At 45.8% G+C, this 27985-nt stretch overlaps 1 protein-coding gene across 2 annotated transcripts in view; it reads right to left on the reverse strand.

The window, feature by feature from the left end:
- npc1l1 (NPC1-like 1) overlaps positions 1-17137 on the reverse strand; it is a 198435-nt gene extending 181298 nt beyond the window's left edge. For both annotated transcript variants that reach the window (XM_073061132.1, XM_073061124.1), the window contains exon 1: positions 16888-17137. In XM_073061132.1, the coding sequence (XP_072917233.1) occupies positions 16888-16944 (57 nt within the window). In that variant the 5' untranslated portion in view covers positions 16945-17137. The remainder of the gene's footprint in view (positions 1-16887) is intronic.
- Between the last annotated feature and the right edge of the window lie 10848 nt (positions 17138-27985).

Raw genomic sequence — 27985 nt, forward strand, 5'->3', positions numbered from 1 at the left:
CTATTACTCCTCTACCATCAGGTCCCACACCAACAGCTTCAGGAACAGTTATTACCCCTCAACCATCAGGACCCACACCACCAGGTTCAGGAACAGTTATTATCCTACAACCATCAGGACCCACACCACCAGGTTCAGGAACAGTTATTAACCCTCAACCATCAGATCCCACACCACCAGGTTCAGGAACAAGCAACAGTTATTATCCTGCAACCATCAGGTCCCACACCACCACGTTTAGGAACACTTATTACCCCTCAACCATCAGGTCCCAGACAACAATGTTCAGGAACAGTTATTACCCCTCAACCATCAGGTCCCACACCACCAGGTTTAGGAAGCTATTACCCCTTAACCATCAGGTCCCACACCACCAGGTTCAGGAACAGTTATTACCCCTCAATCATCAGGTCCCACACTACCAGGTTCAGGAACAGTTATTACCTCTCAACCATCAGGTCCCACACCATCAGGTCCGGGAACAGTTTTTACCCCTCAGCCATCAGGTCCCACACCAGCAGGTTCAGGAACAGTTATTACCCCTCAACCATCAGGTCCCACACCACCAGGTTCAGTAACAGCTGTTACCCCTCAACCATCAGGTCCCACACCACCAGGAGTAGGAACAGTTATTATCCCTCAACCATCATGTCCCACACCAACAGGTTCAGGAACAGTTATTACCCCTCAACCATCAGGTTCCACACCACCAGCTTCAGTAACAGTTATTACCCCTCAACCATCAGGTCCCACACTACCAGGTTCAGGAACAGTTATAACCTCTCAACCATCGGGCCCCATACCATCAGGTCCAGGAACAGTTATTACCCCTCAACCGTCAGGTCCCACACCACCAGGTTCAGGAACAGTTATTACCCCTCAACCATCAGATCCCACACCAACAGGTTCAGGAACAAGCAACAGTTATTATCCTACAACCATCAGGTCACACACCACCACGTTTAGGAACAGTTATTACCCCTCAACCATCAGGACACACAGTACCAGGTTTAGGAAGCTATTACCCCTCAACCATCAGGTCCTGCACCACCAGGTTCAGGAGCAGTTATTGCCCCTCAACCATCAGGTCCCACACCACCACGTTTAGGAACATTTATTACCCCTCAACCATCAGGACCCACACCACCAGGTTCAGGAACAGTTATTATCCTACAACCATCAGGTCCCACACCACCAGGTTCAGGAACAGTTATTACCCCTCAACCATCAGATCCCACACCACCAGGTTCAGGAACAAGCAACAGTTATTATCCTGCAACTTCAGGTCCCACACCACCACGTTTAGGAACAGTTATTACCCCTCAACCATCAGGTCCTGCACCACCAGGTTCAGGAGCAGTTATTGCCCCTCAACCATCAGGTCCCACACCACCAGGTTCAGGAACAGTTTGTACCCCTCACCCATCAGATCCCACACCACCAGGTTCAGGAACACTTATTACCCCTGAACCATCAGGTCCCACACAACAATGTTCAGGAACAGTTATTTCCTCTCAACCATCAGTTCCCACACCACCAGGTTCAGTAACAGTTGTTACCCCTCAACCATCAGGTCCCACACCAGCAGGTTTAGGAACAGTTATTACCCCACAACCATCTGGTCCCACACCTCCAGGTTCAGGAACAGTTATAACCCCTCAACCATCAGGTCCCACACCACCAGATTCAGGAACAGTTATTACCCCTCAACCATCAGGTCCCACACTACCAGGTTTAGGAAGCTATTACCCCTTAACCATCAGGTCCCACACCACCAGGTTCAGGAAAAGTTATTACCCCTCAATCATCAGGTCCCACACTACCAGGTTCAGGAACAGTTATTACCTCTCAACCATCAGGTCCCACACCATCAGGTCCAGGAACAGTTATTACCCCTGAACCATCAGGTCCCACACCACCAGGTTCAGGAACAGTTATTACCCCTCAACCATCAGGTCCCACACCACCAGGTTCAGGAACAGTTATTACCCCTCAACCATCAGGTCCCACACCACCAGGTTCAGGAACAGTTATTACCCCTCAACCATCAGCTCCCACACCACCAGATTCAGGAACAGTTATTACCCCCCAACCATCAGGTCCGAAACCACCAGATTCAGGAATAGTTATTACCCCTCAACCATCATGTCCCACACTACCAGGTTTAGGAAGCTATTACCTCTCAACCATCAGACCCACACCACCAGGTTCAGGAACAGTTATTACTGCTCAACCATCAGGTCCCAAACCACCAGGTTCAGGAATATTTATTACCCCTCAACCATCAGATCCCACACCACCAGGTTCACGAACTGTTATTACCCCTCATCCATCAGATCCCAGAACGCCAGCTTCAGGAACAAGAAACTGTTATTATCCCTCAACCATCAGGTCCCACACCACCTGGTTCAGTAACAAGGAACAGTTATTATCCTACAACCATCCGGTCCCACACCACCAGGTTCAGGAACACTTATTAACCCTCAACCATCAGGTCCCACACAACAATGTTCAGGAACAGTTATTACCCCTCAACCATCAGGTCCCACCCGACCAGGTTCAATGACAGTTGTTACCCCTCAACCATCAGGTCCCACACCAGCAGGTTTCGGAACAGTTATTACCCCACAACCATCAGGTCCCACACCACCAGGTTCAGGAACAGTTATTACCCCTCAACCATCAGGTCCCACACCACCAGGTTCTGGAATATTTATTACCCCTCAACCATCAGATCCCACACCACCAGGTTCACGAACAGTTATTACCCCTCAACCATCAGGACCCACACCACCAGGTTCAGGAACAGTTTTTACCCTTCAACCATCCAGCTTCAGGAACAGTTATTACCACTCATCCATCAGATCCCAGAACGCCAGCTTCAGGAACAAGAAACAGTTATTATCCCTCAACCATCAGGACCCACACCACCTGGTTCAGTAACAAGGAACAGTTATTATCCTACAACCATCCGGTCCCACACCACCAGGTTCAGGAACACTTATTACCCCTCAACCATCAGGTCCCACACAACAATGTTCAGGAACAGTTATTACCCCTCAACCATCAGGTCCCACACCACCAGGTTCTGGAACAGTTATTACCCCTCAACCATCAGGACCCACACCATAAGGTTCAGGAACAGTTGTTATCCTACAACCATTAGGTCCCACACCACCAGGTTCAGGAACAGTTATTACCCCTCAACCATCAGATCCCACACCAACAGGTTCAGGAACAAGCAACAGTTATTATCCTACAACCATCAGGTCACACACCACCACGTTTAGGAACAGTTATTACCCCTCAACCATCAGGACACACAGTACCAGGTTTAGGAAGCTATTACCCCTCAACCATCAGGTCCTGCACCACCAGGTTCAGGAGCAGTTATTGCCCCTCAACCATCAGGTCCCACACCACCACGTTTAGGAACATTTATTACCCCTCAACCATCAGGTCCTGCACCACCAGGTTCAGGAACAGTTATTACCGCTCAACCATCAGGTCCCAAACCACCAGGTTCAGGAATATTTATTACCCCTCAGCCATCAGTTCCCACACCACCAGGTTCACAAACAGTTATTAGCCCTCAACCATCAGGACCCACACCACCAGGTTCAGGAACAAGGAACAGTTATTATCCTACAACCATCCAGTCCCACACCACCAGGTGTAGGAACGGTTATTACCCCTCAACCGTCAGGTCCCACACTATAAGGTTTAGGAAGCTCTTACCCCTCAACCATCAGGTCGCACACCACCAGGTTCAGGAATAGTTATTACCCCTCAACCATCAGGTTCCACACCATCATGTTCAGGAACTGTTATTACCCCTCAACCATCAGGTCCCACTCCACCAGTTTCCGGAAGCTATTACTCCTCAACCATCAGGTCCCACACCACCAGCTTCAGAAACAGTTATTACCCCTCAACCATCAGGACCCACACCACCAGGTTCAGGAACAATTATTATCCTACAACCATCAGGTCCCACACCACTAGGTTCAGGAACAGTTATTACCCCTCAACCATCAGATCCCACACCACCAGGTTCAGGAACAAGCAACAGTTATTATCCTGCAACCATCAGGTCCCACACCACCACGTTTAGGAACAGTTATTACCCCTCAACCATCAGGTCCCACACCACCAGGTTCAGGAACAAGCAACAGTTATTACCCCTCAACCATCAGGTCCCACACCACCACGTTTAGGAACAGTTATTACCCCTCAACCATCAGATCCCAGAACGCCAGCTTCAGGAACAAGAAACAGTTTTTATACCTCAACCATCAGGACCCACACCACCAGGTTCAGGAACAGTTATTACCCCTCAACCATCAGGTCCCACACCACCAGGTTCAGGAACAGTTATTACCCCTCAACCATCAGGTCCCACACCACCAGGTTCAGGAACAGTTATTACCCCTCAACCATCAGGTCCCACACCACCAGGTTCAGGAACAAGGAACAGTTATTAACCTACAACCATCCGGTCCCACACCACCAGGTTCAGGATCAAGGAACAGTTATTAACCTACAACCATCCGGTCCCACACCACCAGGTGTAGGAACGGTTATTACCCCTCAACCATCAGGTCGCACACCACCAGGTTCAGGAATAGTTATTACCCCTCAACCATCAGGTTCCACACCATCGTGTTCAGGAACTGTTATTACCCCTCAACCATCAGGTCCCACACCACCAGTTTCAAGAAACTATTACTCCTCTACCATCAGGTCCCACACCAACAGCTTCAGGAACAGTTATTACCCCTCAACCATCAGGACCCACACCACCAGGTTCAGGAACAGTTATTATCCTACAACCATCAGGTCCCACACCACCAGGTTCAGGAACAGTTATTACCCCTCAACCATCAGATCCCACACCACCAGGTTCAGGAACAAGCAACAGTTATTATCCTGCAACCATCAGGTCCCACACCACCACGTTTAGGAACACTTATTACCCCTCAACCATCAGGTCCCAGACAACAATGTTCAGGAACAGTTATTACCCCTCAACCATCAGGTCCCACACCACCAGGTTTAGGAAGCTATTACCCCTTAACCATCAGGTCCCACACCACCAGGTTCAGGAACAGTTATTACCCCTCAATCATCAGGTCCCACACTACCAGGTTCAGGAACAGTTATTACCTCTCAACCATCAGGTCCCACACCATCAGGTCCGGGAACAGTTTTTACCCCTCAGCCATCAGGTCCCACACCAGCAGGTTCAGGAACAGTTATTACCCCTCAACCATCAGGTCCCACACCACCAGGTTCAGTAACAGCTGTTACCCCTCAACCATCAGGTCCCACACCACCAGGAGTAGGAACAGTTATTATCCCTCAACCATCATGTCCCACACCAACAGGTTCAGGAACAGTTATTACCCCTCAACCATCAGGTTCCACACCACCAGCTTCAGTAACAGTTATTACCCCTCAACCATCAGGTCCCACACCACCAGGTTCAGGAACAGTTATAACCTCTCAACCATCGGGCCCCATACCATCAGGTCCAGGAACAGTTATTACCCCTCAACCGTCAGGTCCCACACCACCAGGTTCAGGAACAGTTATTACCCCTCAACCATCAGATCCCACACCAACAGGTTCAGGAACAAGCAACAGTTATTATCCTACAACCATCAGGTCACACACCACCACGTTTAGGACCAGTTATTACCCCTCAACCATCAGGACACACAGTACCAGGTTTAGGAAGCTATTACCCCTCAACCATCAGGTCCTGCACCACCAGGTTCAGGAGCAGTTATTGCCCCTCAACCATCAGGTCCCACACCACCACGTTTAGGAACATTTATTACCCCTCAACCATCAGGTCCTGCACCACCAGGTTCAGGAACAGTTATTACCGCTCAACCATCAGGTCCCAAACCACCAGGTTCAGGAATATTTATTACCCCTCAGCCATCAGTTCCCACACCACCAGGTTCACAAACAGTTATTAGCCCTCAACCATCAGGACCCACACCACCAGGTTCAGGAACAAGGAACAGTTATTATCCTACAACCATCCAGTCCCACACCACCAGGTGTAGGAACGGTTATTACCCCTCAACCGTCAGGTCCCACACTATAAGGTTTAGGAAGCTCTTACCCCTCAACCATCAGGTTCCACACCATCATGTTCAGGAACTGTTATTACCCCTCAACCATCAGGTCCCACTCCACCAGTTTCCGGAAGCTATTACTCCTCAACCATCAGGTCCCACACCACCAGCTTCAGAAACAGTTATTACCCCTCAACCATCAGGACCCACACCACCAGGTTCAGGAACAATTATTATCCTACAACCATCAGGTCCCACACCACTAGGTTCAGGAACAGTTATTACCCCTCAACCATCAGATCCCACACCACCAGGTTCAGGAACAAGCAACAGTTATTATCCTGCAACCATCAGGTCCCACACCACCACATTTAGGAACAGTTATTACCCCTCAACCATCAGGTCCCACACCACCAGGTTCAGGAACAAGCAACAGTTATTACCCCTCAACCATCAGGTCCCACACCACCAGGTTCAGGAACAAGCAACAGTTATTACCCCTCAACCATCAGGTCCCACACCACCACGTTTAGGAACAGTTATTACCCCTCAACCATCAGATCCCAGAACGCCAGCTTCAGGAACAAGAAACAGTTTTTATACCTCAACCATCAGGACCCACACCACCAGGTTCAGGAACAGTTATTACCCCTCAACCATCAGGTCCCACACCACCAGGTTCAGGAACAGTTATTACCCCTCAACCATCAGGTCCCACACCACCAGATTCAGGAACAAGGAACAGTTATTAACCTACAACCATCAGGTCCCACACCACCAGTTTCAAGAAACTATTACTCCTCTACCATCAGGTCCCACACCAACAGCTTCAGGAACAGTTATTACCCCTCAACCATCAGGACCCACACCACCAGGTTCAGGAACAGTTATTATCCTACAACCATCAGGTCCCACACCACCAGGTTCAGGAACAGTTATTACCCCTCAACCATCAGGTCCCACACCACCAGGTTCAGGAACAAGGAACAGTTATTAACCTACAACCATCCGGTCCCACACCACCAGGTTCAGGATCAAGGAACAGTTATTAACCTACAACCATCCGGTCCCACACCACCAGGTGTAGGAACGGTTATTACCCCTCAACCATCAGGTCGCACACCACCAGGTTCAGGAATAGTTATTACCCCTCAACCATCAGGTTCCACACCATCGTGTTCAGGAACTGTTATTACCCCTCAACCATCAGGTCCCACACCACCAATTTCAAGAAACTATTACTCCTCTACCATCAGGTCCCACACCAACAGCTTCAGGAACAGTTATTACCCCTCAACCATCAGGACCCACACCACCAGGTTCAGGAACAGTTATTATCCTACAACCATCAGGTCCCACACCACCAGGTTCAGGAACAGTTATTACCCCTCAACCATCAGATCCCACACCACCAGGTTCAGGAACAAGCAACAGTTATTATCCTGCAACCATCAGGTCCCACACCACCACGTTTAGGAACACTTATTACCCCTCAACCATCAGGTCCCACACAACAGTGTTCAGGAACAGTTATTACCCCTCAACCATCAGGTCCCACACCACCAGGTTTAGGAAGCTATTACCCCTTAACCATCAGGTCCCACACCACCAGGTTCAGGAACAGTTATTACCCCTCAATCATCAGGTCCCACACTACCAGGTTCAGGAACAGTTATTACCTCTCAACCATCAGGTCCGGGAACAATTATTACCCCTCAACCATCAGGTCCCACACCACCAGGTTTAGGAAGCTATTACCCCTTAACCATCAGGTCCCACACCACCAGGTTCAGGAACAGTTATTACCCCTCAATCATCAGGTCCCACACTACCAGGTTCAGGAACAGTTATTACCTCTCAACCATCAGGTCCCACACCATCAGGTCCGGGAACAGTTTTTACCCCTCAGCCATCAGGTCCCACACCAGCAGGTTCAGGAACAGTTATTACCCCTCAACCATCAGGTCCCACACCACCAGGTTCAGTAACAGCTGTTACCTGTCAACCATCAGTTTCCACACCAACAAGTTCAGGAACAGTAATTACCTCTCAACCACCAGGTTCAGGAACAGTTATTACCCCTCAACCATCAGGTCCCACACCACCAGGTTCAGGAACTGTTGTTACCCCTCAACCATCAGGTCCCACACCAACAGGTTCAGGAACAGTTATTACCCCTCAACCATCAGGTCCCAATCCACCAGGTTCAGGAACATTTGTTACCCCTCAACCATCAGGTCCCACACCACCAGGTTTAGGAGCAGTTGTTACCCCTCAACCATCAGGTCCCACACCACCAGGTTTAGAAGCAGTTATTACCCCTCAACCATCAGGTTCCACACCACCAGGTTCAGGAACAGTTATTACCCCTCAACCATCAGATCCCACTCCACCAGGTTCAGGAACATGGAACAGTTATTACCCCTCAACCATCAGGACCCACACCACCAGGTTCTGGAACAGTTATTACCCCTCAACCATCCAGGTTCAGGAACAGTTATTACCCCTCATCCATCAGATCCCACACCACCAGGTTCAGGAACAAGGAACAGTTATTGTCCTACAACCATCTGCTCCCACACAACCAGGTTTAGGAACAGTTATTACCCCTCAACCATCAGGTCCCACACCACCATGTTCAGGAACAGTTATTACCCCTCAACCATCAGGTCCCACACCACCAGGTTCAGGAACAGTTATTTCCCCTCAACCATCAGGTCCCACACCAGCAGGTTCAGGAACAGTTATTATCCTACAACCATCAGGACCCACACCACCAGGTTCAGGAACAGTTATTACCCCTCAACAATCAGGTCCCACACTACCAGGTTTAGGAAGCTATTACCCCTCAACCATCAGGTCCCACACCACCAGGTTCAGGAACAGTTATTACCATACAACCATTGGGTCCAATATCACCAGGTTCAGGAACGGTTATTACCCCTCAACCATCAGGTCCCACACCACCAGGTTCAGGAACAGTTATTACCCCTCAACCATCGGGTCCCACAGCACCAGGTTCAGTAACAGTTAGTACCCCTCAACCATCCGGTCCCACACCACCAGGTTCAGGAACAGTTATTACCCCTCAACAATCAGGTCCCACACTACCAGGTTTAGGAAGCTATTACCCCTCAACCATCAGGTCCCACACCACCAGGTTCAGGAACAGTTATTACCCCTCAACTATCAGGTCCCACACCACCAGGTTCAGGAACAGTTATTACCATACAACCATTGGGTCCAACATCACCAGGTTCAGGAACGGTTATTACCTTTTAACCTTCAGGCTCATAACTTCACTGACCTCAGTGCTGGACTGACTCCACAACCTATAGACCATGGGTTCTTAAACTTTCTTGAGCCATGGACCTTCTGAAGGTCCGGTGAAACCCAAGACCCTTCTCAGAATCATGTGAAATACATGAAATATAAGACATAGGATTACAAAAGACACCAATTATATTGAAACACAGTTAACAAAATATTTTTTAAAAATTGTGATATTATAATGTATGTGCTTCTTTATCAATGTATTAAATAACTAGTGGTGAGCGTGCCGTACATGATATTTTGAGATATCTGTTACAACTGAATGTGATAGGAAATTATCTGTGATTTCTATTGGTGACAAAGTCACTGGAATTGCTAATACTAATTTGGTTTGTTGCCTACATTCATAAGTGAAGGAAACGCTACATTTGAATTGGAGGTTAGTGAAAATAAAAATGTTTATCTTTTCCAATCCAAGTTCACAGATCCCTTGGAATCTATTATGAGGGGTTTGTGAACTCCAGATTAAAATCATCTGCTGTACGCTCACTTTCAGGGGCTCTATAACTCATGTTCTCAGTGTTATTTACTTTTTTATTATTTGCATGTCTTCTTTTGCACATTAGTTTTTCAGTCTTTGTTATTCATAGTTGTTCTTAAACTTTATTGTATTTCTTTATTTTCCTGTGAATGTCTGCAAGAAAATAAATCTCAAGGTAGAGTATGGTGACGTGTATGTAGTTTGATAATATGTAGCTTTGACTTTGAGGAGAGATGGGTCACACTGGACATTTTTCCAGGAATGGAGGAGGCTTGGGGTAGGGGACCTGACACAGGTTTACAACTTAAGGGAGTCATAGATTGTGTAGATGTAGTGAGCCTTCCCTCGTGGCTGAGGAGTCTAAAGCTTAGGGTCAGGAAGAAGAGTTTTAGAGGGAATCTGAGGAAGAACTTTTTCATTTGGGTAAGGTTGGAGTCTCGTCTGCATGGCCTGAGGAGGTGGTGGAGGCCGACACTCTCACAACATTGAAGAGATTCTAAATGAGGACTCTGGACATGTGACCTTTGCTGATCAGGACATTGAGTTCAAAGGTCAAAAAGTCAGGTTTCAGCTACTGTATATAAAACTTTGGTTAGTGCTGTCAGATTTCTGAACAGTCCATGAAACTATTTTGCTTTCATTTCACACTGATTTATTTATTATATTTCTTGTAACTTCTAGTAATATTTTTGTGATTCGCTCTGTACTGCTGCTGCAAAACAAACAAATTTCATGACATACATCAGTGATGATGAAGCTGATCCTGATTCTGAGGTAGTGGGTGCAGTTACAGACAGGATGTGGAGGCTTTGGAGGGGGATGCTGGAACACCACAGCAGTCTGATGGAGCTGGAGTAAAGCCAGGGGTTTGCTGCCAGACCCTCAGCTGGAGGGAACAGCAAAAACTTCTCTTGTGAGATGCATCTTGGAGGGAGGAGGTTGGGGCATGTAGATTGCCGGACAAAGGAGCTTTGGGGGTGTTGGGTTGGGGGAGAGTTCAATAAGCAGATTCCATGATAGTAGGTTCTGCTTCTGATACAGGGAATGTCGTCTTCTGCTGTCTGTGGGACAGCAGTTCCTCAGCTGATTGGCCTGAGGCAGTCGTGATCTTGCCCTGTTCCGTCGTCTTTGTAGTCTGTTTCCTAGGGGGTTCACCAAGATGCTGCCTAGTTTGCAACAAGAGGTAGGAGTTGCTTTCCCTAGACCATCAGAGGCCAAGGGGAAACTTGACAGAAGTCTATAGAATTATGAGGGGTATTGCTGGAGTAGACATTCAGAGTTCTTCCCCCCCCCCCCCAAGGTAGAAAGGACAAGGTAGCAGAGTGGAGATGTGTCTCCACCAAAGGAGGTGTAAGGCGCTCCTTCCCTCCGCTAGCCTGCAGGTCACCCTCAGGCAAGGTGTAGCACCTGCTTAGCCCCCCCACCCTTACTGATCAGGGTCATGTGAAGCCATGGGAACAGGTGGAGGACGGTCGTAAGAGCAGCCGGTGCAGATCGCAAATCCAGGTTATACAACCACTGACACCAAACAATCTCTGGAGAGTATTGATAACGGCTGGGGTCACCCGTCTTGTAAAGACGCTGCCCGGAAGAAGGCAATGGCAAACCACTTCTGTAGAAAAATTTGCCAAGAACAATCATGGTCATGGAAAGACCGTGACCGCCCATGTCATACAACATGGCACATAATGATGATGTCATACTACACAGCACATGATGATGATGATGATGATGATGATGATGAGAAATGTCAGCAAGTAAAGGACATGCATTTAAAGTGATGAGGTAAAGTTCAAAATGTTTTATCACAGAGAGAGAGAGAGAGAGATAGAGAGTTGTAACACTCTGCTACGGGTGGTGATGGAGGCAAATATGATAGAGGTGCTTAAGAGGTTAGACTGAGACATGATTGAACATGAATTTGCAGATCTCTGCCAGTCTGCCTGGGGAGTCTAAGGCTCAAAGTCTGCACATCCAGGAATCTGCGGAGGCTGAAGGCCAAGGACGGCCTGATCTAGGGTTAGAGGAGTTTGTGTGCGTGGGAGGGAGGAACGGGGCTTGTTTTGCAGTGTTGTTCTGCCGAGCATTCTGGGCATGCTGTGTTGGCACCAGAATATGTGGCGACACTCGCGGGCTGCCCCCAGCACATCCTCGGGTGTGTTGGTTGTTAATGCAAATGAGGCATTTCACTCTGTTTCAACGTGACGAATTAAATCTGGAAGTGCAGGAATGGAGGGATATGGACCACGTGCAATTTATTTTAATGCGGCATCATGTCTGGCACAGACATGAAGGGCCACAGGGCCTGTTCCTGTGCTGTACTGTTTGTGTGTTCACCTGAAATGCCAAGGCGTGAAAGATTACAGACCAACTGCATGTAAATGGGTTTGGTACAGACATGATGGTCAACATCACCATGGACAGTCCCAATCCCGGCTGCAAAAGGAGGAGAGTTGGGCATCGGGCTAGCAACCTCCTCCTCCAACAATGCAGTGAGACAGAAACTCCAACAAGACGCTGGAAAGCGCAAGAAGTCATGTGATGAAAATGGAGACTCAAATCAAGTTTCATTATAGTTCAACCATATATGGATACAGCTGAACGAAACAGCCTTCCTCTGGGGCCAAGCTACAAAACATACACAGCACATTCAAGCTAGCAAGCAGACATACAGTCAGGCAAAAAAAATACAGTGTGTGACCGATGAACCTATGGCCCAGGGCAGAACACTCTGGCCAGCCTTGGCTCCCATAGAGGTGATGGGCTTAAGAAGAAGTACTTGATGTTCAGTACAGCCTGGTGGGCCAAAGCCCCTGCCCCCCTGCTGCCTTGCTCTCTGGGTGATAATAGGCCTCAGCTCAGTTTTCTCACATCATTCCAGATCCCCTGATTCCTGATATTTGGTACCATCGTCAACACAGACATTGTGGGCTTCTTCTTGGACTGTTCTGACTAGCTTTATTTGTCACGTACGTCAAAACATACAGTGAGATGCGTCGTTTCAAATGGGGCAGCATGTTGGCATAGTGGTTGGCACAACACTTCAGAGTACCAACAATCAAGTTCAATTCCCACTGTTGTCTGTGAGGAGTTTGTACATTCTCCCTGCGACCACATGGGCTTTCTCTGGCTGTTCCAGTTTCCTCTCACAGTCCAGCGACGTACCACTTAGAGGGTAATTGGTCATTATAGATTCTCCTACGCTCCAGGGAATTAAGTTCAACCTTTCCCTATAACTTGGGACCTCAAGTCACGGCAACATATTGTTGGGCGCCACCGTACTGTAGCAGTTAGCACAATGCTACAACAAGTGTATGGGACATTGGAAAAAAAGTTGAATTTCCCCATGGGGATGAATAAAGTATCTATCTATCTATCTATCTATCTAATGCCATTACAGCTCGGGCCATCTATTCAGTTCTGAGGTTTTCCCTGTGCAATGGGTTGGTTTTCTCCAAAGGTATACTGGTTAGTTGGTTAATTGGTCATTGTACAAAGTTTGTAAATTGTCCTGTGATTAGGCTCGGGCTAAATCAGGAGCTGCGGGGGTGGCACAGTGCAAAGGGCCAAAGGGCATACTCTGCACTGTATCTCAATGAATAAAACAATAAATAAATAAACGCCAAATCAAACCTTGAAGGTTGGTGCTTAAGGGAAGTGCCACCACTCTTCCAGCGGCAACATAGCACACCAACAACTCGCCAGCTCTTAACTCGTACGTCTTGGGAACGTGGGAGGGAAGTGGAGGACCCAGAGGAAGCCTGTGGTCACGAGGAGAACGTACAAACTCCTTACAGACAGCGATTGGAGGTGAAGCCTGATCTTACAGCTGGTTCTGTAATGGTGTTACACTGACAACCGTGCTGGCCTTTGGATTTCATTGTCTGTGACGGCACTTCCAGTCAGTGCCAGTTTCCATGAAGGGTACAATGGCAGTGTGGCAGTTCGCCTGATGCCATTGCAGCCTGGGGCGTCGGAGTTCAATTCTGACATCCTCCGTAAGGAGTTTGTACGTTCTTCCCATGTGCGCGTGGGTTTCCTCGCTCGTCCGTACCGGTTAGCAGGTTAACCATCCTGTGATTAGACTAGGGTTTAATCGGTGGGTTGCTGGACAACGCTGTTTGCTGGATCAGAAGTGCCTGTTATGTATCTCCAAAATAAATAGAATCTGGTGAGACCATCCAGACACATCCTTTGACCATTTTGAATGTACTGTCCAATACTGTTATGGAATGAACAACCCAATTGAACAGACAACAGGGACTGAACCTCTGAAGGAAAGAATTCCAAATATTCAGCCACCCCAAGGGAAGACATTTCCCCTCACTAGGGATCAGCGTAGAATTAATGAGGGTTCTCAGTAGGAAGCTGGACAGAGAGATGATAATTTACCAAGCCTGAGAAAACTGCACTGACTCATCAAGACTCTTTAAACACATTTCAAACCAACAACCTCTACCGGCTCGAGGGACAAGGCGACCACCACCTGGAAGTTGCCCTCCAAGCCCCACACACCATCCTGACTTGGAGATGTGCCGCTGTTCTTTGACCATCACCTGGAGGTATCAACCTAACAACATTGAGGGTCAACCCACAGCTCAAAGACTGCAGTAGTTCAGCTTATCACCACCTCCTCAAGGGCAACTATGGACGGGCAACTTACATTTCATCCCCCGGGCAGTTAACCTGATCAATCATTCAAGTTAGCCCCCCTCCGTCTATTAACCCTGTTACTGCGCTGCACTGTAAAATCTTTAAACCACTTTTTATCATGCTGTTTACATTGTAAATATAGGTTGGTATTTATGCATATTTTATCCTGCAGCAGTACTTCATCCTCGAGCTTTATCCATTCCATAATTCTTTATGATTGTTGAACATTGTTGTATTTTGTGGTCCTGACCAACACACTACAATAAATTCCTAATATTTGTAAACATGCATTCAGAGGCCACTTTATTAGCTACATCAGTACACCTGCTCGTTAATGCAAATATCTAATCAGCCAGTCGTGTGGCAGCAACTCAATGCATAAAAGCCTGCAGACATGGTCAAGAGGTTCAGTTGTTGTTCAGATCAAACATCAGAATGGGGAAGAAATGTGATTTAAGTAAGTGACTTTGACTGTGGAATGATTGTTGGTGTCAATTGAGGTGGTTTGAGTATCTCAGAAACTGCTGATCTCCTGGGATTTTCCTGCACAACACTCTCCAGAGTTTATAGAGATCGGTGCAAAAAATACAAACAATATTTATTTATTGAGAAAGAGCATGGGATAGGCCCTTCCAGCTCTCTGAACCACGCCGCCCAACAATCCCGAGGTAATCCTAGCCTAATCACAGGTCAATTTTCTGTGGCCCATTAACCTGAGTTATAGGGAAAGGTTGAATAGGTTAGGACTTCATTCCCTGGAGTGTAGGAGCATTTATAATGACCACTTAACCTTCCAGCTGGTACGTCTTTGGATTATGGAGGAAACCCATGTGGTCACTGGGAGAACGTACAAACTCTTTGGAGGCAGCAGCGGGAAATGGACCTGGGTCTCCAGTAAGTGGCAGCTCTGGCAGTTTCCTGTTCTCACTGTAAAGATATGCCCTCTAGTATATTTCTACCCCAGACACTAACTCTATCTGTGCCTCTCATACATCTCTCAGGTACCCCCCTCTCCCACACCCCCACCCCTCATTTCCTTGTCACAGATATGTTTTGGGCTTCTTTTTTAACTTAACAAAAGCACAGTATTTACACAAAACATTACAGCACAGTACAGGCCCTTCGGCCCAGGATTTTGTGCCAATAGTTTAGCCTACTTCACAATCAATCTTTCGCTTCCCTCCCACACAACCCATAATACAAATCTTTCTTTCATTTATTTGCCTATCTAAGAGTTTCTCATACGCCCCGAGTGCATCAGCCTTTACCACCAACCCGGCAGTTTATTCGAGGCACTCACCACTCTCTGTGTTAAAAAAAAACTACCTCTGACATCTCCCCTAAATTATCCACCGTTCAGCTTAAAATGATATCCTCCACTTTTAACCCTGCATTCTGGGTAGAAGGTTCTCTACCTATCAATTGTGAAAGTCAAAGTAAATTTAATATCAAAGTAGGTCTGCGTCACCATACACTACTTTGAGATTTATCATTTTGCGGGCATTTACAGGAAAATGAATACAATAGAATTTGTGAAAAACTATATATAAGTGAAGACTAACAAATGAGCAATGTGCAAAAGAAGACAAAGTTCAAAGTAAACTTATTTACGTACATATATGTCAGCATGTTCAACCCTGACATTCATTTTCTTGCAGATAGACTTATTAAGTCCGTAGTAGAATCAATGAAAAACCACACTAACTGGGTGTCCAACCAGAGTGAAAAAGACAACAAGCTGTGCTAATACAAAAAGAAGAAACAATAATAATAAATAAAAATGCAGTAAGTATTGAGAGCATGAGAAGAAAAATCTTTTAAAGAGAGTCCATAGGTTATGGGAACATTTCAATGATGGGGCATGTGAAGTTATCCCCATTAGTTCAAGAGCCTGATGGTTGAGGGGTAATAACTGCTCCTGAACCTGGTGATGTGGGACCCGATACTCTTATACACTGCTCAAGTCACCCTAGGAAACGGTCCCTGGCTGCCCACTTAATCTGTGTCCCTTATCCTGTACACATGAATGAAGTCTCCGTTCATTCTCCGTCACTCCAAAGAGAAGAGCGTTAGCTCGCTCAACCTTTGCATATTTATAACTGTTGTAACATTTTCCATACTTGTAACCTTAATAAGATTATTAAATTAAGGCATAATGTTGCCCATCCAGCCCTTGGAGTGCCCACTAGTCCCTCTGCAGACAGACCCACTTTGGTATAAAGTGCCAACTGACCCTTACTCCAGAAAGCAGGAAATACCAGTGTAGAACTGTAACAAAAGTCATGCAGTAATTAAAAATCATTTTACTCACGAAATCTGAGAGAAACTCACCATGAACAAGTGACCGATCAGCAGCAGTAATAAGTCAGCTGGCAGCTTTGAGAACATTTTGGATTTCTTCCTCTTTTGCTTTACAATGTGACAATTATGCTTCTGTTAAATAGATCTCAGGTAATCCTAAACAGAGAGTTAATCCCAAATGGTAGCTCACTCAACAGTGAGGCCCTATATCAGATTTATGGCCATTTTGTTATCATTAATCTGGTCTGATGGGGAGCAACCAGTCAGGAAGAGCGTATACTTATCAATTTTCAGTTATGATTAACCCAAGGAATTGAATTTGAACAGTGTATCTGCTGTCATTTAGCAGTTAATTGTTAGCCAGTATAGTAATATTTATGTTGCTGGCTTGGCTGTAGAGATTGGTTGGCTGGGAAACTCGTAACCTTGATCTGTGGCTTCTCCTGGTTTTTAGCACCGCTGCACGCCAGGAGTTCTCCTCCTCCCCTGTAAAAAAAAATACTCGGATTCTCACTCAGGAAGAGAAAAATAGAGAAAAAGATTACAGGGATTCTCACGCGGGAAGAGAAAAATAGAGAAAAAGATTACAGGGATTCTCACTCAGGAAGAGAAAAAAATCCAGTCAGGTAGAAACATGACAACTTGTGTCTATTTGTTAATTTACGTAGAAGCCAAGTCATTGGGTATATTTAAAGTGGAGGTTGCAGGAGAATGGGGTTGAGAGGGATAATACATCAGCGATGGCAGAATGGCAGAACAGACTCAATGGGCCAAATGGCCTGATTATGTCTTAGATATTTATCTATTTATTTGGTTATTTATTTTAAAATTTTCCCAGTTTGTCTTCTTTTGCACGTTGATTGTTTGTCTGTCTTTGTATATGGTTTTCAGCATAGTACAGCGTATGGTGACAATAGTCTTAGGCACCCTAGGTATTTTATATGGTTTCAAATGGCATGGCCTCCAGAGAGCCCTGATATCATCGAAGCTGTCTGGAGTTACCTGGGGAGACAGAAGCAAGCAGGACAGCCAAAGTCTGCAGAGGAACTGTGGGAAGGAAGTTCTCCAAGATGCTTGGAACAACCTACCGGCCGATTTTCTTAAATAACTGCACGATAGTGCATGTAAAAGAATTGATGCAGTTTTAAAGGTCAAGGTTGGTCACACCAAATATTAATTTGATTTAGATTTTTACTGTTTACTGCTCTTTATTGCATTTTTGATATTTCAAAACATTTCATTAATTTTGAAAGCATCTTTGCTTTACAGAATGTTTTTACATTTGCTCAGAACTTTGATAATAAATCTACTGAAAAGTGTTTTGAACTTTGTGACAGACAGGACTGGGGTATAGCTGTACTGCCTCTTGTGGTTAAGTAGCCTGCTCTCATTTACTATCTGTGCTCAAAGCCCACACTGATGTAAAATTCAAAAAGACAATGAGTTTAGTGGTGAGAGAAGGGAGGGAAATGGGGTTTAAAAAAAGGGAAGGTAAATGAAGTCCAAAAAAACTGCAGATGCCAAAACCCAAAGTAGAAAGAATAAATTCTGGAAGTATTGGTAAGAACATGTACAAAATGGTGGAGGAACTCAGCAGGTCAGGCAGCATCCATGGAAAAAAGTAAACAGTCAACATTTCGGGCGGCGACCACAAAGGAAGGGAGAAGAAGACAGAATAAGAAGGTTGGAGAGGGGAAGGAGTACAAGCTAGAAGATGATGGATGAGACCAGGTAAGGGAGAAGGTGGTTGAATCAAGAAGCCGGGGATGTGATAGGTCAGACACCATTGGTGTGGAGAGGAAGAGTCTGTGATTTTGGTCAGGGATCCATCACTGAAGTCGGAACTATTAGGAAACAAGGACATTCGGATTCAAATTTACTTATCACATATACGTTGTAACATGCAGCAAAATTCATTGTGTTAACAACTAGCACAACCTAAGAGTGTGCTGGGGGCAGCCCACAAGTGTTGGCACACACACGTTCCTGAGCCAACATAGCATGCCCACATCAGCCCACACTTTGCACACAGAACTCTACAGCGAAATCAGAGAACATCTTTGTAAATCAATTGTACTAGCCCATATTCCCTTAACCCCTTGGACACAAGAAATGATCCCAGCAATAGTATCTGTCAGGATGAACACTGACAAACGACTGGACCCAGGCGCAGAGGAATGGCGGACTCCCATGAAGAGACCGAAATAAGAGACTATACATAGGAATTTAAACAGAACAACGGTGGCACAAGCGAGCAACACTCTGATGCAAATCAAACTGAAGGCAAGGACCCCATGATGAGCAGTAAATGAGGCATCTGCATTAAATAATCATAGAATGCAGGAAACCCGTGCCAGTCATAATTAAGTTGACGAGATTAAATGGAAAGCACCAGGGCTAAATGACTCTTGTTAAGACAACAGTTAGTGAATACAAATGCTCGAGAAGCTTAGAGCCCCAGTGCTGTATGGCTGGCTGCAGAGAACTGTGGGGCTCATGACAAATGGCCAGTCCAAAGGTTGATCAGAAGTTTGGAAGTCGAAGCCGATGGTGGGAACCCCAAGTCTGCAAATCTCAGCAAGTCCAAAATTCAAATACATTTATTATCAAAACATGTATACGTTATACAACCTTTTGATTTGTCTCCTCACAGGCAGCCACAAAACAAGAAACCCAAAAGAACCCATTAACAAAAAGACTAACGATCACCCAATGTGCAGAGAGGGAAAGAGAGAAAAAAACAAATTGTGCAAACAATGAAAGTGAGCAAATAGCATTTTGAGAGAGAGTCCTCAGACATGAACGCCGGATCTGGCCACAGCCTCAGGTCATCACACAGCGGAGAAGACCATACGGAAAGTCAAAAGCCCAATGTCTGTGAATCCATACATCTGCCGGAGTGTGTGGGTTGGAGGAATGGGGCTTGTTTCATTGTTGATGCTTTGTCACTTAGGAATATTCTGTCATGTTGTGTTCTGTGTTGTTCTGCCGAGCATCGTGGGCATGCTATGTTGGCAGCACTCATGGGCTACCCTCAGCTCATCATTTGGAGTGCCCGTTGTCAACACAAAGTATGCATTTCACCATATATTTCGATTTACACTTGATATGTAAATCTGAATCAGAATTCCACATCTAATCTGTATCATATAAGCCAGTATTTCTGAAGTATGTAATGTACCTGTACTGCAGGACTGTCCAGGTACGAGTAACACACCTGAACAGTTCCAAGGTATAGGATATATGCCAGTTGCCTGACTGGCCTCAAAATGCATCTCTATATTTCCAATATGTCAAATATATAATGGAGCAAGTGACATTGATCTGTTTTGTGAATTTCCTAGAACTGCATAGTATTATTGTTCTGTCATATGTTTCAGAAGGTATGTCATCAATATGTGCAGTTGTGGGGTTGTCCCCATTACGGGGGGGGGGGGGTTGGAGAGGGTGCAGTGAGGTTTTTATTTTACTTTATTTAGAGATGGGCAGCCCGCTGACCTTTGGCCCCCACCGGACACTCAGCTCTCACCTTAGGTCCCCACCGGACACTCAGCTCTCACCTGTGGCTCCGAGTGGTTGTTCACGTGTGACGGCAGCCACACCGCTTCGACAGGCGGGATAAACCAGCGGAGGGTAGCCGGCGGGCCTCATACGCCGGTGAGACAGGGACTTGACCGTCCTAGCACACACAGCCAGCCCCGGCAGACTGGGCGGATGAGATCTACAATAAGACCCATGGGCCAGGAAGGCGGCTCTGCAACGCTCCGTGGAGAGCACAGACACAGGAGAGGTCATGGTCATCCACTGTGACCAAGGAAGACCTCAGTTTGTGACGCTCGTTCGTACCACCGCTCCTGGACTTCTGAGGTCGAGAGAGTGGAACTGCCCCAGTGTGATGGCTTTTCCACCTTAAAAACCCTCCCGCACAGGTTTCCTGTCATCGTCGGACCGATGGACAACTGCCATTTAGAGATACAACACAGAAACAGGACCCCCCAGGCCCTACGAGCCTGCGGTACCCCTTGTGACCAATCATCCTACTCACCCGGACATCTTTGGGATGTGGGAGGAAACCCCCACAGTCAGGGGAAAACGTACAAACTCCTTACAGATAGCGGCAGGAACTGAACCCGGATTGCTGGCACTGTATAGCATTATGTTAACCGCTGTGCTACACCGTACCACACTGATGTTTACCAGGATGCTGCCTGGATCGGAGGACGTATGCTGTCAGGAAAGGGTGGATGAATTTAATTTGCTCTCTCTAGAGTGTCAGGGGCTGAGGGGCCACCTGATAGAAGTTTATAAAACTATGTAATTATAGGGTAATGGTCAGAATCTTTCACCGGGGGTGAAAATGTCGATTACTAGAGGTTTAAGGTGAGAGGAGGATAGTTTGAAGAAGTTTTGCAGGCACGTTATTTTTACCCAAAGGGGACCTGTGGAAGCAGATCCGGTAATGGCATTTAAGTCAGATAGACCCATGAATAGGAGGAGGAGGAGAAGGAGATTTGATAGAGGTATACAAAATTACAAGGGGTATAAATAAGGTAAATGCAAGCAGGATTTTACCACTGAGATCATGGGTTAAGAGTGAAAGGTGAAAAGCTTAAGGGGAACATGAGCGGAAGCTTCTTCACTCAGAGGGCTGTGAGCGTGTGGACCGAGCTGTCAGCACAAGTGGTCCATGCAAGCTCGATTTCAATACGGAACAGAAGTTTGGGTCAATACATGGATGGCAGGGGTATGGAGGGCTGTGGTCCTGGTGCAGCTCGATGGGAGTAGGCAATTTAAATGGCTCGGCACAGACTAGATGGGCTGAAGGGCCTGTTTCTGTGCTGTACTTTTCTATGACTCTATGAATATACAGGGAATGGAGGGATACGGATCACGTATGAGCCAAAGAAATTAGGCTTAATCTGGCTTCATGCCCAGTACAGATGTGGGTCAAAGGGTTTGTTCCTACACTATGTTCTATTAAATACAACAGCGTTCTTAACGTACATCTCGCCTTTAAATCCCATTGGATCAGAGTCTGGCTTATTAGCATTGACTAATGGTATGAAATTTGTTTCTCTGCAGCGGTCAGTGCACTATGTATCAAAGTACCGTGAGTTACAAGACAACATGTACCAAATAGTGCAAAAAGAGAGCGAGATAGTGAGGTCATACTGATAGGTTCATTGCCCATACTGAACTCTGATGGCACAGAGGAAGAAGCTGTTGGACTGTCCACTTCATACTCCATTCTTGCCAAGGCTGTGTTTTCCTCTCTCAGCACTCATTGTGAAATGGAAAATCGATTCTCCCACGAGCGAAACGCAAGAACAGCTGTGGCTTCCTTTGCGAGGCCAGTCTGGTGACAGGAAAATCCATTAAGACATATCTTGCTTATACATTGAAGCATGAAGGCACACACTCAACGATTCAGGAACAGCTTCAACCCCTCTGCCATCCAATTTCTGAATGGACATTGACCCCATTAACGCTACCTCACTACTTTTTTAAAGCATTACTTATTTAATATGACTATATAATATATATAATTAATTTACAGTTTTTATTCTAATGTATTGCATTGTACTGTTGCCACATAATTTCACAACGTGTGCGGTGGTATTAAACCTGACTGATTCTTCTGATTCTGAGTGGAGTTTCTTGGCTGTGGTTTGTTAGTGTGTGTTTTGTATGAAATGTGTTGCCTGCTTGTCTTCGATGAAGCAATGGGTGATGGCATTGTTACTGTTAACTGGCTCTTTGCATCCAATGTTTTCTTTGATTCTTCATACTCTGCATTGCTGTATGGTGTGCCCCTTGCCAATTAGCCTCCTGCCTCTCTTATAAACATATAGAAAGATATAGATTAACTTTATTTGTCTCACAAACATCAAAACATACAAAAGAGTTTCACAAAACGATTCCAGGATCGAACCGCTTGTCACACGAGGAGAATTTGTTGGCTCTGGGCCTCCGCTCACTAGAATTCAGAAGAATGAGGGGTGACCTCATTGAAACCTATCGAATGTTGAAAGGCCTCAATAGAGTAGATGTGGAGAGGATGTTCCTGATGGTAGGGCAGTCTATGACCAGAGGACACAGCCTCAGAATGGAGGGTGTGATTTTAGAATGGAGATGAGGAGGAATTTCTTCAGCCAGAGAGTGGGGAATCTGTGGAATTCTTTGCCACAGGCAGCTGTGGGGACCAAGCCTTTCTGTATATTTAAGGCAGAGGCTGATAGATTCTTGATTATTCAGGGCATGAAGGGATACGGGTAGAAGTCAGGAGTTTGGAGCTGAGAGGGAAATGGATCAGCCAAGCTGATTGGCAGAGTAGATTTGACGGGCCAAATAGCCTAACTCTGCTCCGATATCCTATGATCTTATTTGTGTTATCGTTTATGAAGTACTGGGGACAGCCCGTAAGTGTCGTCACACTTCCAGTGCCAACAACTCACTAACTCTAACCCGTACCTATGGGGAATATGGGAGGAAACCCTCACAATCACAGGAGAAGGTACAAACGTTACAGACAGTGATGGGAATTGAGTACATATCGCTGATTGCTGGTGCTGTAATGGAGTTACGCTAACCGCCACATTGTGTAAAGGATGACTCAAACTCCCAGGACATCTTCAGGGAGCGGTGTCTCGGAAAGGCAGCATCCATTATTAAGGACCTCCAGCACCCAGGGCATGCCCTTTTCTCACTGTTACCATCAGGTAGGAGGTCCAGAAGCCTGAAGGCACACACTCAGCGATTCAGGAACAGCTTCTCCCCCTCCACCATCCGATTCCTAAATGAACATTGAATCTTTGGACACTACCTCACTTTTTTAATAAACAGTATTTCTGTTTTTGCACATTTTAAACATTTATTCAATATACATAATTGATTTACTTGTTTATTTATTATTATTATTTTTATTTTATTTTTTCTCTGCTAGATTATATATTGTGTTGAACTGCTGCTGCTAGGTTAACAAATTTCACAACACATGCCAGTGATAATAAACCTGATTCTGATTCTGATTCTGAAACTTGACGAGGGAAATAATTGAAAGGAAAGAAGTTGATTGGGTGCTGAAGGATTCAGTATGAGTGAGTTGATTCTAATGGATCCCATTGTGAATTTTCTGTGCAATGAAAGTATAAAAGGCTAGAGACAAGATCAGGTCTGGCAGCGTCTACAGAAAAAGGAAGAGAATTAACTTAACTCACACAAGACGCTGGAGGAACTCAGCAAGTTAGGCAGCGTCTATGGAGAGGAATAAACAGTCCATGTTTATATTTGGTGGAACCACAACTTATATTCTACCTGGATAGCCTCCAACCTGATGAAATGAACATCGGTTTCTCCAATTTCTGGTAATTTCTCTCTGTCCCCCTTCTCTCTTTTTTCCATTCCCCAATCTTGTTTAATTTAATTTTACTGAGATACAGCACCCAATAGGCTGTTCCAGTCTAACAAACCACATCACCCAGCAAACCCACAATTTAACCCTAGCCTAATCACGCGACAATTTACAAGGATCACTATGTCTTTGCAGTGTGGGAGGAAACCAGAGGGTCACAGGGAGAGCGTACAAACTCCTTGGCAGCGGCAGGAACTGAACCCGGGTTGCCTGTACTGTAAAGCGTAGTGTTAACCACTATGCTAATGTGTCACCCATTCTAGCTGCTCTTTCACATTTTCTCTTCTCTACATCATCGCTCTAGTTCCCCTCCTCCTTCCCTTGCTTCTGTGATCCACTATTCTCTCATATCAAAGTCTTCCTTCCTCCGCTCTTTACCATTTCTACCTGTTGCCTTCCAGCTTCTCACTTCAACCCCCCTCCCTCACACACCCACCTTCCTCCTCACTTGGTCTCACCTATCAACTGCCAGCTTATACTTCCTTCCTCCTCCCCCCCCCCTCATATTTTGGCAACTGCCCCCTTCATATGTAGTCCTGAAGAAACCCAAAATGTTTACTGTTTATTCCCATCCATAAATCCTGCCTGATCTGCTGAGTTTTGTGTGTGTTGCTGAAGATTTTCTGCATCTGTAGAACATCTTGTGTTTAAGGAAATTAGTGATCCATGTTTGAGACCCTTAATGTGGAAATAAATTTCTAGAGAATTTCCAATCACATATTTATCTTGGCCCTAATCAATGCTCATGATTATATCAGTAGTTCTTGCACGAACACGACACCACAAATGAACCTTCGGGTACGAGTTTTGGCCTTCAGCAGAAGAAGGAGTTATCAGTGTTTAAAGGTCTCTGCATTCAAGGACAGCAGATAAGTAGAAGCCAAAGCAATTTCAGTGATCAGTGAGGTCCTGGAGATCAAGGCCAAGCACTGATTCCACATGGATTCAAAGTCTACTATGGGCAATCTCCAGAACAAATTGCTACCTGGTTGGAAGCCAAGATTGTTGCCTATCCATGGGAGCTGATAAAGGAGTTATGTTTATCAAGGAGGTGTCAACACAACAGTCCATAAATTCATTCTGTCAGAAACTTTACACTGCACAAAAAAGACAAGCTATTATGGCTAATACGAGGGAATAATTTGAAGGAGATAAGAGGAAAGTGTAGGAGGGATGTCAGAGGTAATTTTTTTTTACACAAAGAGTGGTCAAACAGAAGCTTTAGAGAAGGTGCAGAGGAGATTCACCAGGATGCTGCCTGGATTAGAGAATATGTTTTATAGGGATAGATTGAGTGAGCAAGGGCTTTTCCCTTTGGAGCAAAGGAGGATGAAGTGTGACTTGAGAGAGGTGTACTAAATCATAAAGAGGTATTAATAGAGTGGACAACCAGTGACCTTTTCCCAGGTCAGAAATGGCTAAGTTGAGGGGACATAATTTTAAGAGGATTGGAGTAAAGTATAGGGAGAGATGACAGGGGAATGTTTTTTTTCACACAGAGAGTGGTGGGTGCATGGAACACCCTGCTGGGGGATGTGATAGAGGCAGATACATTAGGGGCTTTTAAGAAACTCTTACATAGGCACATAGATGATGGTGGGAATGGAGGGCTGTGTAGAAGGGTTTAGTTCTCCGGGGTCATTTAGGTAGCAGTATACATTCCACCTGAGGCCAATGTCAATCAGGCTTTAAATGATCTGAGCAATGGGATCAACATGTACGAAACAGCACAGCTTAACGCTTTCACCATTGTTTTGGGAGATTTTAACCAGGTCAGTCTGAAAAAATCACTAAGCAATTACCATCAACAGATCACTTGCAATACCAGAGATAACAACACACTGGAGCATTGCTACACCACCATCAAGAATGCCTACCGTGCTATTCCACACCCTCACTTCAGGAAGTCCGATCACCTGGCTGTACTTCCACTCCCGGAGTATAGGCAGAGACTGAAGACTGAAGCACCAGTAGTGAGGACCAAGAAGGTATGGACAAGGGAAGCCCAGGGGAGCCTATAGGTCTGCTTTGAATCGATGGACTGGATTGTATTCAGGGATTCATCTTCGAACCTGGATGAGTATGCTGTGGCTGTTGCTGACTTCATTAAAACCTGTGTGGATGAGTGTGTGCCGACAAAGACTTACTGTACATTCCCAAACCAAAAGCCGTGGATGAACCAGGAGGTACGTCATCTGCTGAAGGCTAGATCTGTGGCATTCAAGTGAATGATATGCGGAGGGCTATTTCAAGGATGAAGAGACAATTTCGAACGAGGTTGGATGCACGAAAACTCTGGCAGGGCTTGCAAGACATTACTTCCTACAAAGCAAAACCCAATGGCATAAATGGCAGAAATGCTTCACTACTAGATGAACTCAACGCATTCTATGCCCGCTTTGAAATGGAGAATACAACCACAGCTGGGAAGATCCCTGCTGCGCCTGATGACCCTGTGATCTCTGGAAAGTGGAAAGCGAGTCCATTGGTTGAGGGAATATTTCAATGATGGGGCAAGTGAAGTTAAGTGAAGCTATCCCCCTGGTTCAAGAGCCTGATGATTGAGGGATAAGGACAGTTTTTGAACCTGGTGGTGTGGGTTCTGAGGCTCCTGTGCCTTCTTCCTGATGGCAGCAGTGAGAAGAGAGCATGTCTTTCTATACTTTTGCCGAAGTCCGAGAACCCGGAACCAGAACCACCTGCATTCAGGCACAGAAACTGGTCTTTTAATTTCATTGAAAGCTGATTTGAGGTGAGCAGTTATTGTCTGAAGAGTCATACACTGACAGGTGCTTTTTGTACCACTGTTATTACCCTAATTGCAGCCATACAGCTGGCAGACTTTAGCCTTTGCAATAATTCTGGCAGTAATTTTTTTTTTTACCTGTTCCTGGTTGGTCTGTGTGACTTCATAAATGTGTTATTGGACCAGCATCTCTTTGGTCTTTTTTACAAGTGGCCAAGGTAATTTCACTGAGATTACTCAACCTGCTGCACCGTTTGGATAAAGGGGATGTTCAGATCAAGTTCTCCCTGCAGCTTGCGATAGTGTGGGTGTGAGAGGTTTGGGGAAGGGTGATAATGAATTTGAATGATTAAAACTAAGTTTTTCACCAAGAAAAAAAAGTGATAGAGTGATTTGGAATTGGTTTATTACTATCACAAGTACTGAGAAAGCTTGGGCAGGAACCTCCAAGAGGACCACAACTTTGTCGTAGGGTTTGGAGGCTTGTGTGTCTCAGTGACCCGGGGAGCTATGCTGGCTGGAGTCAGGGCCTTGTGCTTTGGTAGGGTCAGGGTAAAGGGTAGAGGCCAGACTAAGAGTGATCCTCCAGATTCAGGAATTCTGCTTAAGGTGCTCAGGGCGATCAACCCTGACTCATCAAACAAAACATAGTTGTGGAAAGAGCAATGAAGAATCCTTCTACATCTGTGTACGACAGCCAAACATGGAGGACGTTCATTGCTGCCCTAAACACCAGCAGCAAAACGGGCAGTAGGCAAGTAAGTTGGGCAGGAGGCTGCTATATTGGTGAAAAAGAAACAGCATTAAACTTATCTACAAGGAGCGCTGACACAAGAAATCAACATCAATCATCAAATACTCCCACCATCCAGGCTACACCCCCTTCTCACTGCTGACAACAGGAAGCAGGTACTGGAGCCTTCACAAACCACCAGGTTCAGGAACAGTTATTACCCCTCAACCATCAGGTC

This window comes from Hemitrygon akajei, chromosome 1 (genome assembly GCF_048418815.1).
Source record: "Hemitrygon akajei chromosome 1, sHemAka1.3, whole genome shotgun sequence".
NCBI classification, from domain to species: domain Eukaryota; kingdom Metazoa; phylum Chordata; class Chondrichthyes; order Myliobatiformes; family Dasyatidae; genus Hemitrygon; species Hemitrygon akajei.